This window comes from Plecotus auritus, assembly GCF_963455305.1.
Source record: "Plecotus auritus genome assembly, chromosome: 8".
NCBI lineage: Eukaryota > Metazoa > Chordata > Mammalia > Chiroptera > Vespertilionidae > Plecotus > Plecotus auritus.
The window spans coordinates 76,430,991-76,447,962 of NC_137782.1; the positions used below are offsets into that span (position 1 = coordinate 76,430,991).

A 16,972-nucleotide genomic window follows, 5' to 3' on the forward strand; every position below is an offset into this window, starting at 1 on the left:
CCGCTGGCCTGGTTGCCTCTTACTGCCCCCCCCCACCAGCCTAGTTGCCCCCAACTGTCCCCCTCTGCTGGCCTGGTCGCCCCTAACTGCCCCCCCCGCCGGCCTGGTCACCCCCAACTGCCCCCTCTTCTGGCCTAGTCACCCCTCCTGCCCCCCCCCTCCGGCCAGCCTGGTAGCCCCACACAACCTGCTGGCCTGGTCATCCCTCACTAACCCCTCTGCAGCCTGCTTGTTCAGTCGTTTGGTCGTGCCTCACCCCCCTGCAGCCTCGTTGCCCCACGCAGCCTGCTGTTCAGTCGTTTGGTTGTCCCTCACTAACCCCCCGCTGGCCTGGTCATAGGCAGCCATCTTGTGAGGGCATGAGGGCTAATTTGCATATTACCTCTTTATTATATAGGATAACTTCAATTTGGCAGAAAACCACAAGAGTAGACTACCTTCAACCTCAACTGTTGATGGCATTCTGTATTTGACAATAAACCCATGATATCCCAAAGGTTTAAAATAAAAGAACATAGTGAAAAACCACTTTTTAAAAATCATAATATATATACCACATAGAATTTTTCAACAATGGTTACACAGACTGTAGGTTCATAATACTAATAGCTTAGAAATTCAAAATGAAGAAGAGAGACATTTGAGTTTTGGAGTTAACATTATATCAGCCAGTATATTTATTAGTGAGCAGAAGCAACTAAAAAATGTTCTGTGACATTACTTGCTGAGATCTGAGCAGGAAACTATAATGCCACCCTGAAGTTCATATACCACACATGCAGCCACAGTTTGCATGCTAAAGGAATAATTCATGAAACCAAGTTCGTTCAAAAATAACCACGAATAGGAAAAGTAACATCTGAATCATTGTAAGGGTGTGTGTGTGTGTGTGTGTGTGTGTGTGTGTGTGTGTAATCACTTAAAAAACACAACTAAAAAGGACATCTATTTATTTTTCCTTACCTAACTAAGCACTCAGTCTATAATCAGCTGGCTAGCATGACGTACTATTAAGGCACTATTTTTACAGTACCCATTTTTATGGGTTTTGTATGTTATACAAACAGTGGTTTTTTTAAAAATGCATGAATTGGTTACTCTCTTTTATGCTTCCTATATTAAGTCAAACCAAAGCTTTGGAGCTTGGCATAATGGTAATGCAAGTAGAAACAAAAAGAGTTCAATTTTCGAAGTGTCTTTCAATTGTACTCTGTTCATTCTATCACATTAAGGTCTCATTTATCAAAAATATGATCACTGCAGTTTGTTTCAAATTGCAAAAAAAAAAAAGAAAAAAATCTTTATTTTAATAAGTCAATGAGTACTTTAGAAGAAATACATACAAACATTATTTTATCATAAGTGTAAAATTACATTTTTTAAAAATCCCTTATTTGTGCAGAGGGTCACAGATATCAAACATACCACCACTCAGAAAAAGACAGGGTTATTTTAAAATTCCACTATGACCTTTTAGAATCTTAGATTTAAGGTAATTTTACCATTAATTGTCATTGAAAGTATATCACCCAAACAGTACAACATACAAACTGTCAAAAGTTATGAGCAGATAATTCACAGATTCATGGAAAAGGCCAAGTTATAGGTGAAAAGATGCTTGACGTCACTCATCAGAAAAAGAGAGAATAAAACTGGAAACCATTTTTTAAATACATTATTTTGTGTATGTTTTAAAAATTTGAATCTGGAATTCTTAGGACTGGGTTCAATGTGCACTACGTCATGGGATCCAATGGCAAAATGAAATACTGAAGTCAAACTCTGAATAGTTTTAAAGAAGAGAAGAGTTTTAAAGAAAAGAGTTTTAAAAAGGAGAGTGCAACAAACCAATAGAAGAGAAAGGAGTGGAGTTCAGAGAATCTTTAGCAGGGACCAAAATCTGGAGAGGTAGACCCTAGCTTAAGCATGTCAAACTCACGGACCATGCCCATTCCCATGCCACCCTCAGGCCAGTAAGAGTAAAGTAGAAAAAGTAACCTGCTATGCATGAGGACTGGCAATTCCACGGATTATTCCAAGTTTTCAGAACACCTGACTCCACTACCACCAGCATCTGCTGTCAGGACTGAGGAAGCTGAAAATGCCATACTGAATTCCACAGTGACAGAGGTCAGTAACTCACAGGTAGGTAGAGGGCAAGTCCCATCCCAGCAGAAGCCAACAGTGGGAAGAGGATGACCATGAACCAGATAGTCCCTCCCACAATGACAAAGCAGCTCCCTGGAATCCAGTCATCACCAAGGGGAGATAGAAGAGGGGACAGACAAATATAAAGTGCCATGTAAAGAGAGACTAGGGGACTAGCAGAATACAGGCAATGAGTTGCATAAATCTGAGTTAGAGAACATAAACAGAGTTAAAAACAGGCACCACCCTTCCTGCAATTCCCAGCATGTGCTCAGGAGAGGATGCGTGGTGTCAGAAATCTGGTAAAGTCTGCCCCAGACACAGACCCATACACAGTCCATCTGCGACCTTGCAGCCTCAGCCCGTGATAGCCTGTCCTCAGCCCTCTCTGCATGGACACCAGAGGCTCCCACTGGCTGTAGCCCAGGACTCCTTAGTCAAGGCCTCGCACAACCTACAGGCAGCCCCTGTGGCCCAGAGGGTCAAGCAGGGTCAAGTAGTCATTCCCTCTGCAAGCACCCTGTGGCCTGTGTGCTCTGTTGACCGCTGTGTCCACTGCACACCCAGCCACCGACTGCTCATTACCTGCTCCCCAACTGTACTCAGTGGCCTATTGTTTACCCAGCACCTCCAGACCAGTCCCACCCTGGCCAAACTAGTCAATGTCTCTGATACCTGGTGGCCAAATCACACCTTCTCAAATAAGGTCTGAGCCCCTTCCAAGTATGTCCTTTCTTGGACCCTCTCTCAGCTCTAGAGCACCACACAGTTTCCTTATGTGTTATAATTACTCTTTCATCATCCTATCTAATAAAAGAGTGATATGCAAATTGACCATCACTCCAACAAACAAGATGGCTGCCCCCATGTGGTCAAAGATGGCTGCCCCCATGTGGACACAAGATGGCCACCACAAGATGGCCAGCAAGGGAGGGCAGTTGGGAGGGACCAGGCCTGCAAGGGAGGGCAGTTGGAGGCGATCAGGCCTGCAAGGGAGGGCAGTTAGGGGTGACCGGGCCGGCAGAGGAGGGCAGTTGGGGGTGACCAGGCCTGCAGGGGAGGGCAGTTAGGGGGGACCAGGCCTGCAGGGGAGGGCAGTTGGGGGCGATCAGGCCTGCAGGGGAGGGCAGTTAGGGGGGACCAGGCCTGCAGGGGAGGGCAGTTGGGGGGGACCAGGCCTGCAGGGGATGGCAGTTAGGGGGGACCAGGCCTGCAGGGGAGGGCAGTTGGGGGCCATCAGGCCTGCAGGGGAGGGCAGTTAGAGGTGACCAGGTTGGCAGGGGAGGGCAGTTAGGGGCAATTGGGCCGGCAGAGGAGTGGTTAGGGGGTGATCAGACTGGCAGGCAGAAGCAGTTAAGGGCAATCAGGCAGGCAGGCATGTGAGCGGTTGGGAGCCAGCAGTCCTGGATTGTGAGAGGGATGTCCGACTGCCCATTTAGGCCTGATCCTGGTGGGGCTCCCTCAAGGTGCTCCAGATTAGAGAGGGTGCAGGCTGGGCTGAGGGACACCCCCCCCCCCGCACAAATTTCATGCACTGGACCTCTAGTATTTAATAATTCTTCATCTCAAACTTCCCCTGATTAACCTAATGTATGGTTTCTACCGTGTTTCCCAGAAAATAAGACATCCTCCGAAAATAAGACCTACCTACAGGTTTCCTTCGGAGTGAAATATAAGGCATCCCCCGAAAATAAGGCCCCCAGGCTCTGTCTCAGAAAGAAAATTAATTTACCGTAAACTGGTCGCTAGGGCCGCCCCGACTGGCGTCTAGCAATCAGTGACGTTACGCGGAGTCCTGACGTCACTGCTTTGTGGAGGTGGAGCGGAGGTTGGAGTGAGCGGTGAGCATGGGGCGGGAGAGAGGAGGAGACTTTCACAGATGTGTGTAGAAGAACAGGAGGATTAGAGCGGACGGGACGCGGCGAAGGTGGTGAGTGCTGGTCTGTCTCTGGTGACACTACCTGATGCTCGCGGCCGCCTTCATGACTGAAGGTTCTCAGTCAGTGGCAGACCCTGCTCCAGCCCAGATCCAGGCCCCAGCAAGCCCAGTGACAGTCCCCAGGCAGGCCCCAGGGGGTAAATGTCTGATAAAGGGGTAGGGGGGATGTCTGGTGAAGGTGTTCAGTGGCTCAGGGGTGGGGGAGGGGGATCACTTAAAATGACACAGGAGGATCAGAGGGGGCAATCAAAATGACACAGGAGGATCAAAAGGGGTTACTAAAATGGTAATCCCCCCTCTGATTCTCCTGTGCCATTTTGATTCCCCCCTCTGATCCCCCCTGTGTCATTTTGAGTGATCCCCCTCCCCCCACCTTGATATCCCAATTCCTTTTTTTTTACCCCTAGAAATGAGTGCAAAAAGAAAAACCTACTCTGTGGAGTACAAGAAAGGAATCGTGGAAGACTCTTGGGGCCAAAATCTTACTGCTTTCTGCAAAGAGAAGATGTTGAGTATCCGATTGGTCCGAAAATGGCGAGCTGAGTATGGTAACCTCATTGAACAAGTGGACAAGGGAAATGCTAAAAAGCGCAAGTGTGGATCAGGTCGGCAACCATTATTTTCTGAGCTGGAAGACCTGATCTGTGAATGGGTTGTTGACAGGAGAGCAAAGGCTTTGGTTGTGAATAGGGCTCAGATTCAAGAATTTGCCCTTGCAATGGCACCACAGTTTGACATAGCCCCGGAAGACTTCAAAACATCACAACACTGGCTGGATAATTTCCTTCAGCGAAGTGAACTGTCTTTAAGAAGATCTACAACATTGTTTAGGTTGGAAGATACTCAAGTTATTAAGCGAGCACTTGCATTCAAGTCCTTTATTGATGATGCTGACTTCTCCAAATACAATCTTTCCAACATGATTGCTATGGATGAAACTGCAGTGTTTATGGGCCAATCATCTCAAACAAAAATTGAACAGCGGGGTGCCTCCTTAGCGTACATTCCCTCCACTGCTTACGAAAGTGCACGTGTTTCCTGTATTTTGGCAATTCGTCTGGATGGCACTAAAATCCCACCTTTAATCATTTCTAAGGGCAAGAAGGAAAAGATTGAACGTGTTTTGGGCATTTTTATTCCTGAAACTGAAAAAGCCTGGGCCACACAAGCAGTTATAAGGAAGTGGGTCGATTTAATGCTGCTGCTTGTTATGCGAGGGAGCCAAAGAGGTCTGCTAGTCTGGGATGCAGCCAGCACTCACTGCGCTAAAGACATGAAGACATTTCTTCACGAAAGAAAAATAGGTCAGATAAAGATTCCTGCAGGAATGACGGCCTATCTCCAGACTCTTGATATTGCAATAAACAAGCCATTCAAAGACAATTTGTGCATGGAAATTAATGACTACATTGAAAATAGAATGGAGAGAAATCAGCGTGGAAACTTCGTGAAACCTAAACTGCAAGAAGTTGTGACTTGGGTGAAGAATTGATGGGAGAAAATCACTGACAGTTGCATTGCAAGTGCACTGCGAGCAGGCTACCTTGACAAGAAGTACTCATTTAAAGACAGTGCTATTGCTAAACATGAGAGATTTGGTCCACTGATTCTAAAAGAAATGGAGTCACAAGAAATTCACCAGGAAATTCAGGAATTGGATTGTTATGATGATGTTCCAGAAGATGATGACATGATTGTCATTGAATAAATGAGTAAGTTCTTGATACTGTAGGATTCACAGTTTGTCTGGTTTGTGTTGACAACTACCGTACTACTGTACTGTATACAGGTAATAAATTTCCTTTATTTTCATTTAACAATAAATGTGTACCGTATTCTTCTTCATGGAAAAATAAGGCATCCCCTGAAAATAAGACCTAGTGTGTCTTTGGGGGCAAAAATTAATATAAGACAATGTCTTATTTTTGGGGAAACACGGTATCTCCTAAATAGACCCAGAGGGCTACACTACCTCCTAATGTCAAAATCAAAGCCTGTTAACATTTCCTCTTTCTCTCATGATGCCTCCCTCAAAATCAGCATTTCCTCTCCAATCCCTGGAGCATCCCAAGCCCCTAATATCTCTCTCCTATAGAGATGGTCTATAGAGCTCTACTTTATAACCCTCCCCACAAACACCATCCTATTTGTCAACTTCAGAACACATATCCTATCACATCAAATGTGAATGTCTACATTGAGATTTTAAGGCCTCTGAGACCTGGCCTTACCTGGCCAGTCCAGCCCCACCACACATTGGGAATACTTCCCTCCAGGTAAGAGTCATGCAGGTGTCTAGCCCTCACCATGCCTAATCCTAATAACATGTCTGTGTTCATGTTCTTTTCTTCCCCCTCTTTTCCCACTAATCCCAGAGCCTTCTGGAGCCAGCCCTAAGGGTCCATCATCCATTAGTCCTTTTGGAGTGACTTATTCCTACTTGTTGGTGTTGCCTTCACTACACAGTTAACACCGTGGTACATCCTTTTGTCTTAATTCTCTAAGTAGACATACACCACCCTTCCCATTAACCCAGTGATACTCTTTCTCTAATTTATGTGTTCATGGCTAATTACCCTAATATATTTAATGCTTTATATTTCTTATAGTGCTTTACAAATCTTGGCATAGTGATAAGTTCAATATTAAATGAAGGGAAAACTGGACTAAGTCAAAAAGTTTTAAGCCTTATATGGCTTGCCACATGGAGCCCAAGCAGGATTTCAACACAACCCTCTACAACTGTATGTGGCAGCACTGGACCCATAAATACTGAATTTATGGATGGACCTGGAAGACTACTTTGCTAAGTGAAATAAGCCAATCTGAGAAAGACAAATATGACATGATCTCACTTATTTGTGGAATCTAATGAACAAAATGAATTGACCAGCAAAATAAGACCTAAAGCATGGAGGCATGAAACAGAATGACATACCTCAATGTGAGGATGGGGGGATGAGAAGAGCTATACCAAAGAATTTCTATACTTATATGCACAGCCCATGAACACAAGCAATGGGGTGGTGAAGACCTGGGGTGAGGGTGTGGGGGGTGGGGGGGAGAAGGGGCTGGGCAGAAGGGAGTAAAGGCGGGTGGGGTGGGAATGAAAGACATCTGCAATAATGTCAACAATATATATATATATACACACACACACACACACACACATATATATATTAAATAAATACAAATGCTGACTTTTTTAAATTCAAATTATATTTTAAAACTTTTAAAGAAAGTTGTACCTTGAACTTTATTTAGTAGAATTTTATTCTATTGTATAGCACTCGAATGCTAGACAATATCTCACAGCTTGGGCATTAAATTAGTAATGTGACAAATTTCATGCTGTAGTAGCTACTGTGATGGAATTATTTTCACAACCAATATTAGTTGAGGGTCTAAGTCTATGCCAGGCCCTGGACATAGGTCTAGGGATAAAAATGTGGTACCTGACTCACAAAGCATATAGCACAGTAAAGAAACCTATATTTAGAAGGAACATTTTCTTGATGTTATACTTACTGATAAACTTGTTTTGCATAGTTTCCAGCAAAGCTTGGTGAGCATCCTCAGCCTGCAAAGCGTGTGAACATTCTCTAGCCAGTATGGTGCGTACAAGATGCTCCCCACATCCTAAAAAGTGAAGAAAACCAAAAAATATTGAAGAAAAGCAGTAGTAAGCATCTGTCTTGTGTTATGAGAATTAAAACACCCTTATGCACTTCTTAAGAAGTAGTTGTGCTGGAGAATAATTCAGTGATGGATGAAATGATTTCTATGAGCAATCTAGTAATTTTAGTAATGAGATTTGGCAGAAACCAGAGAAACACATGACTGTCTAATCTCAAAAGGAAACAAACACACAAAAAAACAGCAAAACTCTTTTTCATAGGAATGATTTATACAATATAAGAATTTAGATTCTCTACCTAGGAATCTCCTAGGGTCTGCTACATTTCCATGGTTGGGTAACTACAGAAAAAACTCTGCTCTATAATTTCTTTATCTGTTTACATTCCATTGACCCTGGTCTCCCATTTCCCTCCGGTTCCCCACACACCTGGTAGCCTGGGGGAATACGAATCAGCCAGGGCCAATCTGAATATCCCCCTCCTTACTTTTCTTTCTTTTTTTTTTTTTTAATATATTTTTTATTGATATTTTACAGAGAGGAAGGGAGAGGGATAGAGAGCTAGAAACATCGATGAGAGAGAAACATCGATCAGCTGCCTCCTGCACACCTCCCACTGGGGATGTGCCCACAACCAAGGTACATGCCCTCAACCGGAATCGAACCCGGGACCCTTCAGACCGCAGGCCGACGCTCTATCCAGAGCCAAACCGGTTTCAGCCCCCTCCCTACTTTTCACTGAAATGTTCACCACACATCAACAGCTGTAAAGTGGACTTAATAAAATAGCACCTTTCTCATCTTCTTTTGGCAATTTATATAGCTTTCAAGGGTGAATACTCTCTGTAGTTCTAAAAAAAAAAAGGAATGCGTTTTAACACCCTGAGTTGAATTTGACCCTTCAGACCCACTTAAAAAAGGGTAGGCATGGTGGTGATGGGCACTGCCTAGAATCTGATTACAGTCTCTACCTGTTTAAAGTATAAACTGCCTACAAAAGTAGAGACAAAGGAAATTTAATTTATAGGCTGGTAAGTTCAAATAAAAGATTGCTAAAGAAAGAGCCGGATTTTTTTCTTAGAAATAAAAAATGTAAAAAAGCTACTTTGACAGACATTGGAACAGTAAGCTTTTTTAAAAATATAGTAAACTAGAGGCCTGGTGCATGAAAATTCATGCACTGGAGGTGGGGGGTCCTTCAGCCCGGCCTACCCCCTCTCACAGTCCAGGAGCCCTCAGGGGTGGGAGACGACCCGGCGATCAGGGAAAGGCAACTCCCCCATCATACCTCTGCTGCTGCCACTGCCAGCAGCACAAGCCTCGGGCGGCCCTGGGCAGCTGGGTAGGCACTATTTGAGGCTTGCCTGCGCCTCGGGCTGGCCCGGGGCAGCTGGGCAGCCGCCATCTGAGGCTTGCCTGCAGCTCAGGCCAGCCCTGGGTGGCTGGGAGGCTGAGGGGACTGGGGGACTCCGGAAGCAGGCACCTCAGTGGGGCTGAGGGGACTGGGCGCCACCATCTTGTAGCTGTGGGCACCATCATCCTTGAGGGCGGGCAGTCAATTAGCATATTCCCTCCTTATTGGTTGTGGGAGCCGCCATCTTTGCGATGGCGTGAGGGTCAATTAGTATATTCCCTCTTTATTAGATAGGATGATAATTGAAATAGTTTTTATATATAAAATCAATTTCACTATTAAAATTACAGGGTTCTCTTATTCAAGTGAGAAGGGTAGATACAAAAGATCTTTATAAGGTTTTCCTTAAAAACTTTTTTCCATTCAAAATGATTCCTCTCCCCAATGGAACAGAAGTTCCCATCTCTTAAAAAATAAAAAATCCTGTCAAAGGTGTTCCGTTAGTTCATTAGAAAATCAAGTCCTCCATTAATTCACATAACAGGGAAAGGGTATCAAATGATCTAAGCATCTACTGAGACTAAAATATGACTCAACCCTGACGTCAAATACAATCACAGCAAAAAAAAATAAGCATCTCCAGGATCCACTCAGTTTCCCCAATGGACCAGGGACACAGTAACTTTGTTTCATGTCATTAATTTGCACACAGATATGTGCATGCACACACACTACACTGGTAAATGGAGAGGGCTGGTAATTAGCAGTCCCAAAGAAATGTGGATTGAGATTATTAAATGAAATAACCTCTTTTAATTAATGCCTTAAAATTCTTAAATTCATGAAACTTAACCACCACAAACATGACACACAGTTCTCTGTTCAGCTAGTATGTATTATGACAGACATTAGGCACTATAAACAAATCTCACTAAAGATACAAGCTGTAATTATTGAACCATGCTGGTACCTTTCAATTCAGAAGTATTTTCATATATAGATTTCTCCTTTCTCTCTCTCACCCTCTTCCCCCCTCCATACATACATGCACATATAAACACACATGTGTATATTACATATACACATACAATATAGGCTCATTGCCAAAAGTACAAACTGTTCAAAAAATACTAAGTTTTTTTAAAAAAACCATCTGATATTTTGCCTGAAAGAATTTCCATATACTTTGGGTAAAGTGGAAATGTAAATACCCTTTAAGATCTAAATATGTCTTTGTGAATATCTACACTTACGGGAAGACCTAGGTATGCAATTTAATATGTAACTTCGTAGGCATGATTATAGTGATCCCTGTTTGGTTAAATTTTTGCAATATTATTTTTATAATCAGGAAAAAAATGACAATAAAGCAAATAGAAACCATTTTTGACATTTACTATACTAAGCTCATGAAACTCCATAAATTTTAATTCCCTTTGTGTACATATCTGATGTTGAGCAGTGAAATGTTATACTTTAGAACAATAATAATTGTTAGGAAATTGGCATATTATAAGCTAAATGAGTGTTCAGAAGGTTATGTACACACACCTCGAGTCAAACAGCTAAACCACATGAAGTTAACATTACATCAAAAATACACAATATATGTCAGAGAGACTTTTCCCTCTGTTGTTCTACAGGAACAGCAAGCAGGGTTTCCCTGTGATTGACTTTACCAAGGAACTTTAAAAATTATGACTACTATTCTGACATATATCACCTCTAACATAAGAGCCTTGACACCAAAAGCTTGTTCTCCTGCAGGTTCCAATCAAAGAAAAATTTGACTTCTGTGGTTTTACCCACAGAATTCCAAGGTTTCTTAAGCATGATGCCATGTAGCTGAAGTGTAATTCAATGGAAAACAGTTTCACTCCTTATTCAAAAATATTAAACATAAGCCTTTCATTACATCCTCCTTTTGTCCTAACTCATGCAAGTAAGAGTGTATTTATGTTCTCAGATCTCAGCAGGAAATATCCTATATAATAAAGAGGTAATATGCAAATTAACCCTCACACCCTCACAAGATGGCTGCCTGTGACCAGGCCCGCAGGGAGGTTAGAGAGGGATGATCAAACAACTGAATAAGCAGGCTGCATGGGGCGACCAGGTCGGCAGGGCGGTTAGTGAGGGACGACCAAACGACTGAACAAGCAGGCTGCATGGGGTGACCAGGCCGGCAGGGGAGTTAGTGAGGGACGACCAAACGACTGAACAGCAGGCGGCGAGGGGTGACCAGGCCAGCGGGGGGGCCGTGACAAGCGACCAGACCAGCGGGGGGGAGGCAGTTGGGGGCAACCAGGCTGGCAGGGGGGAGCAGTTAGGGGCGACCAGGCCGGCGGGGGGGCTGTGAGGGGCGACCGGACCAGCAGAGGGGGCAGTTGGGGGTGACCAGGCTGGCACGGGGGGGCAGTTAGGGGTGACCAGGCTGGCAGGGGGGCCTGTTGGGGGCGATTAGGCTGGCAGGGGGGCAGTGAGGGGTGACTAAGCCTGCGGGGGGGGGGGGGGTAGTTGGGGGCAACCAGGCCAGCAGGGGGGAGCCGTTAGGGATGACTGGGCCTGCACACAGAGGCAGTGAGGGGCAATCAGGCCGGCAGGCAGGGACAGTTAGGGGCGACTAGGCAGGCAGGCAGGCAGGTGAGCGATTAGGAGCCAGCAGTCCAGGATTGTGAGAGGGATGTCCGACTGCCGGTTTAGGCCTGATCCCTGGGAGGGTGCAGGCTGGGCTGAGGGGATCCCCCCCCCCCATGCATGAATTTCGTGCACCGGTCCTCTAATGGATTATATATAGAATGAAGACCTAATACCTAACCTAGAAGAAAAGTGAAATAAATACCAAGTTATTTAGCATCAATAAAAATGACAACTGAATGGATTGAAACACATAGTGAATTCATAACTTATGTTTTAAAAAGCTTTTGTTGCCCTGGCCAGGTGGCTCACTTGGTTGGAGCATCATCCCATGCACCAGAAGGTCATGGATTGGATTCTTGGTTAGGGCACGTACCCAGGTTGCGGGATCAATCCCCAGTCAGGGAGCATACAGGAGGCAACTAAATGATGTTGTTTTTTTTTTCTCTCTCTCTCCCTCTCCCTTCCTCTCTCTCTAGAATCAATGAAAAATATCCTCAGGTGAGGATAAAAAAAAAAAAAGCCTTTGTTACTTTTAGAGGATAATATGGAACCAACTTACTCTTCTGAAAACTGATAAGTAAAAACCCAACATGAATTTCTCTGTAGTTCTTATAGGAACTATACAGCAGGGTAACCAAATAGTTTATGAGGAAAAATGTTCTCCACAGAATTATCTCAGCTAATAAATAAAGAAGAAATTAACAGAATTAGAATATTGCCATTTATAATATTTAATGCAACACTCATAACTGGCTGCTAATATCACAAAAAAGATACAACCAGAGACTATATATCTCTTGACAAAATTACACGTTTACAGTGTTCCCCCTCACCCCCACTGAAAATATTACTGAATCTGATGAAACCTCCAAATTCAATGATCACTTTGCAGAAATAAAGGGCATCAAGAAAAAACCTACAATTAACATCAAACTTAATTGTGAAAGGTTGAATTGTTTCTCCCGAAGATCAGGAACAAGGCAATGATGTCTGCTTTTATCACTGCTATTCAACAATACACTAGAGGTTCCAGCCATTGCAGTAGGGCAATAAAAAGAAATAAAAGGCTTAAAGATCAGAAAGGAAGAAGTAAAAACTGCTCCTACTTGCAGATAATATAATTGTTTATGTAGAAAACTGCAGGGGAAATCAACAAAACAACTACTAGAGGTATCTCCCCAGATTCTTCCTATCTGGTTAGTAGTCTAGGGCCAAGATCACAGCAGATACCTGCCTGGTATTTATCAGTACCCAAAATGTGGACCTGATTTTCACTTCCTCCACCCATTCATTCACCAGATTGTTACCGAGCACCTACTTGGTCCAGAATACACAGCAGTTGGCAGGGGTGCTGCTGCATATTGCCAGATCTCCCCAAAGGTATCAGAACCCTGCTTGGCTACTGAGTACTCACTCAACTGTCATTGTGACCAATCCAGATGCGAGAGCCCTGTCTGTGTATCCTACATGCCAACCCTAGGGATTTAGATGGTAACTCAGGACTTAGCAGGAACCCTGGACATTCCCAGAGCCAGTCTCCAGGGCCAGGTGACCTGTTAACCTCAATAGTTGGCCGAGTCTCAGCAGACTCTCTCCCAGTGTGCTACCTGTTGCTGAGACTTTGGTATGTGCCACATCCAAAGATTTCAGAATTATAATAAACTTCCTCTCTTGTGGGCATCCTTAACATATTATGACCGACACTAAAGACAAACTCATAATAAAAAATTACAAACCATAAACACATACTAGTATATACAAACACACACACACATTCATAAGGTAGAATGTACAGATACAAAAATCAGAATGATCAAACCAAGAAGTAGTGATAATAGAACACAGGTTGGCAAACTGTTTCTGTAAAAAAAAAAAAAAAAAAAAAAAAAGAGATAAAGTAACTTATTTTAGAATTTGCAGGCTACATTGGATCTCTGTCAACTATTCTTCTTTTTATTTTTGTAAGAACATTTTGAAAGTTTAAAAATCATTCTTAATTCAGGAGCTGCACAAACATAGGCCATGGGCCTAATTTGACCCACAGATCACAGTTTGACCATTCTTGTAGTAGAACAATCTGTAGCACAAAGGTAAGAAAAAGAAAGGAGATCATACTTTTAAAAAAACAGAGCAATCTGGGAGCAGGAATCAAGAGAGGTGTACAGTTTTTTCAAGAAACTAAATAAAACTTTTCATATTAAAAAATATTTTAAACAATGCATGTAACAAGTGTAAATGTAATTCAAGCAAAAGAATAAGATATATCAGTGGAAAACTAAAAAGCAGCCTAGAATGATAGACAGAATGAAAATGAGGAGTTAAGAAACCTAGAGTATAAAATGAGAATATCATGCACATTAACAGGTATTCTGAAAGAGATAAGAGAAAGAATGGGAGGAGGCACAATATTTGAAGAAACGATGGACAAAATTTCCAGATTTTTAACCAACTTCTATAATAAAAATCTATTTTTCCCCAACAGGTTTGTTGCCTGACTTCAATGTTACACTTCTATATTCACAATACTTTCTCTTAAGGCAAGATAACAAAGAGCAAGGGAGGTCTCCCATAATGGGGTTTGGTCCCACGCACATCCCTTCCCCATATCTGAGGTCATGAGTTGGTAAGAGTGAACGTGAACTAATGTTACACATGTTATATTTCATCTGACCTTAATCACACACTTAGTATTTTTATTTCAGCTCTAGTGACAAATGTATCCTTCAAATTAAGATAATTAAAAGTAGGTAATGTAATAGCCCAATAAAATCATATTGTCAAATCATGTTTTAGTCCCAAAAGGTAAGTAACAAACTAAAAAGTGTTTGCAATGAGGATAGAGAAACACAAAAATTTACCAACTCTTGGCTGACATTAAACATAGAGTTTCATTGCATTTCAAGATAAATTTTAATCTCTTTTATTTTTGTCTCATTTTGTGGTGGCAGCAGTGGTGCTGTGAGCCAAATGATTACAAAATGGAAATTAAAAGGCCCCTAATACCAAGTTTTTAATGTAGTATCTACATATAGGGTTTTAAGGTAGTATTTAAATGGTAGAGGATTTTGATATAATTCCTCCATGAACACACATGAGTTCAGTCTTCACCGTGTCCCCATGGTAATCAAACCTGGAACCTATTATACACAAGAAAATGAGATTAGAATTTTTAAGTACAACTCCTAAACTCACAGATCTTTCCCTCCTTTGGGAGACTATTTCTTCTAAACCACACTAACCTCAGTTCTGATATAAAGAGCCCCCGCAGGGGCAAAGTGAAGTTGCACTCACAGGAGAGACATTCCCAGGCAGCCTGGGTACGACAAGAACACAGGATCAGCAGCAACAAAAGCTCACATTCAGCACCACTGGCACACCACACATCTCCAAGGATCACTGATGATTTTCAAGTATTTATGTCATCTTATAAATGCTGCCATTCACTCTCACTGCGGCTAGTGGGCATCTGAAAAATCTTTCAACACATCCCCTGTTAGAAGTCCACAGGGACAGATAAGTAATGAAGAAAGGCCTTTCCAAATTTAAAAGGAAACATTTGGTACTTCAGTTTCCAGTATTGCAACATCTCTTTTTCAACAAAGGAATTTATGACACAGTACGTCACCTTTTCCCTGTCGGAGGACTTACTGCCAATTTTGGAGTTGGGTTACTTCTGGTTTTCAAGCCTGTCTTGTGAAATTAAAGAGAGGGCTGCCTGAAAAGTGATGGAACACACATGATTTCAGTGCTCACAGTGTCCCCATGGTTATCACACCTGGAACCTATTATATACAAGGAGAAAAACATAAGGAGCTTTATAAAGAGGTGGAATAAATAGTGAAGATGTTTAATCTGGTCAAGTCCAAAGGTTATAGTCGTCAACACACATTTAGTGTTTCCCCAATATTCAGTTCTCTCTAATCCACACCCCTTTGGATATTTATAGTAATCTATCATAAAGAACTCAGGCTTTTCCAATTTTTTGTTAAATAATATATAGACGAAAGGAAAACCAATTTTACAATTATCTCCTAGAGAGTTCCTCTCTTGCAAACTTAGCATTTCATAATTATTTATAATGTGGACAAATATATTAGAACAGTTACAACTAAACATAGAAAAATATCTCCTCTAGAGCACAGTGGTAGACATATGCTACATATAGTAAATGCTTGATATTTATTAGTTTTTATTATTATCAATTTTGTTGCTAAGGTATAACTAAATCACAAGATTCAACTATCTGAACAAGAAGTAACTGCATAAATGGGAAGAGTTCCAGTTTTGTAAATGCGGGAATACTTTCACAGATTAAAACCTATTTCAAAAGAACTAAAACAAAAAAAAGCTTCAACAAAAATGAGTAGTGAGAATCCTTTATCCAATCTGTCATATCAGAGTGTCTGTGGTTAAGAACACAGAGTTGTCCCCTCCCAAAGCTTGAGCCAGTCCTTTCTCTTGCCTTTTGTCAAAGTCACATCTCAATGTAGTAATTGATCCAATATTCACTCTGAGTGGGAATACAGATGATGAAAAAGAATCTTGCTTTCTGTTCAATTTAGTTATCTAAATTATAACATTCTAATTAGGACACCAGGGACAAATGGTCCCAGCATGGAAAAAAAATCAGAGGCAACCACCCACAATAGAAGTGGTGTTATTAGCTATGATGGAGTCCTAAAATTCTATCACTACCATTGCATTTGTCTGGGATGCATACTACATATATGAGCATAAGACTTATCTACACTTGAGAACTTCATTAGGGCAGCAGCCATGAAAGAAGCAGCACTGTGTAATATCCACGTGATGCTCTCAAACCTTTACCTGGAGAGAGCAACCACAGATAAGGAAACCATCTCCACTGGACCTAAAATGAGTCACCTAAGATCTGTGTGCCTCAGTTTCCTCACTGGAAAAAAAAATAAACTACTTAGTTTAAATGGCTTTAAATTCCTCACTGGGAAAAATAAATAACAGCTTAAATGGTTTTAAATTCCTTACAGGACATAACCTGATAACTGAAAGTACTTTTTAGAATTTCAATAACATTTTGGTTAAAATTTAGTTAAGAAGCTTGCAATAGATAGAACACTTATGAAAAATCCCTTTTAAAAAGCTATTAATTAATGACATAATATATTTGATTACATTCAACTACAGAGAACTATATTTTTTTTAAAATATATTTTATTGTTTTTTTACAGAGAGGAAGGGAAAGAGATAGAGAGCTAGAAACATCGATGAGAGAGAA

At 42.0% G+C, this 16,972-nt stretch overlaps 1 protein-coding gene across 3 annotated transcripts in view; it reads right to left on the reverse strand.

Moving 5' to 3' along the window:
* Positions 1-16,972, reverse strand: part of TASP1 (taspase 1) — a 279,716-nt gene that overhangs the window by 80,244 nt on the left and 182,500 nt on the right. For all 3 annotated transcript variants that reach the window (XR_013961358.1, XM_080683016.1, XM_080683017.1), the window contains one exon: positions 7,616-7,726. Coding sequence is in view for 2 of the 3 variants with exons in the window: in XM_080683016.1 (XP_080539142.1) it covers positions 7,616-7,726 (111 nt within the window). In the remaining variant the exon portion in view is untranslated. The remainder of the gene's footprint in view (positions 1-7,615; positions 7,727-16,972) is intronic.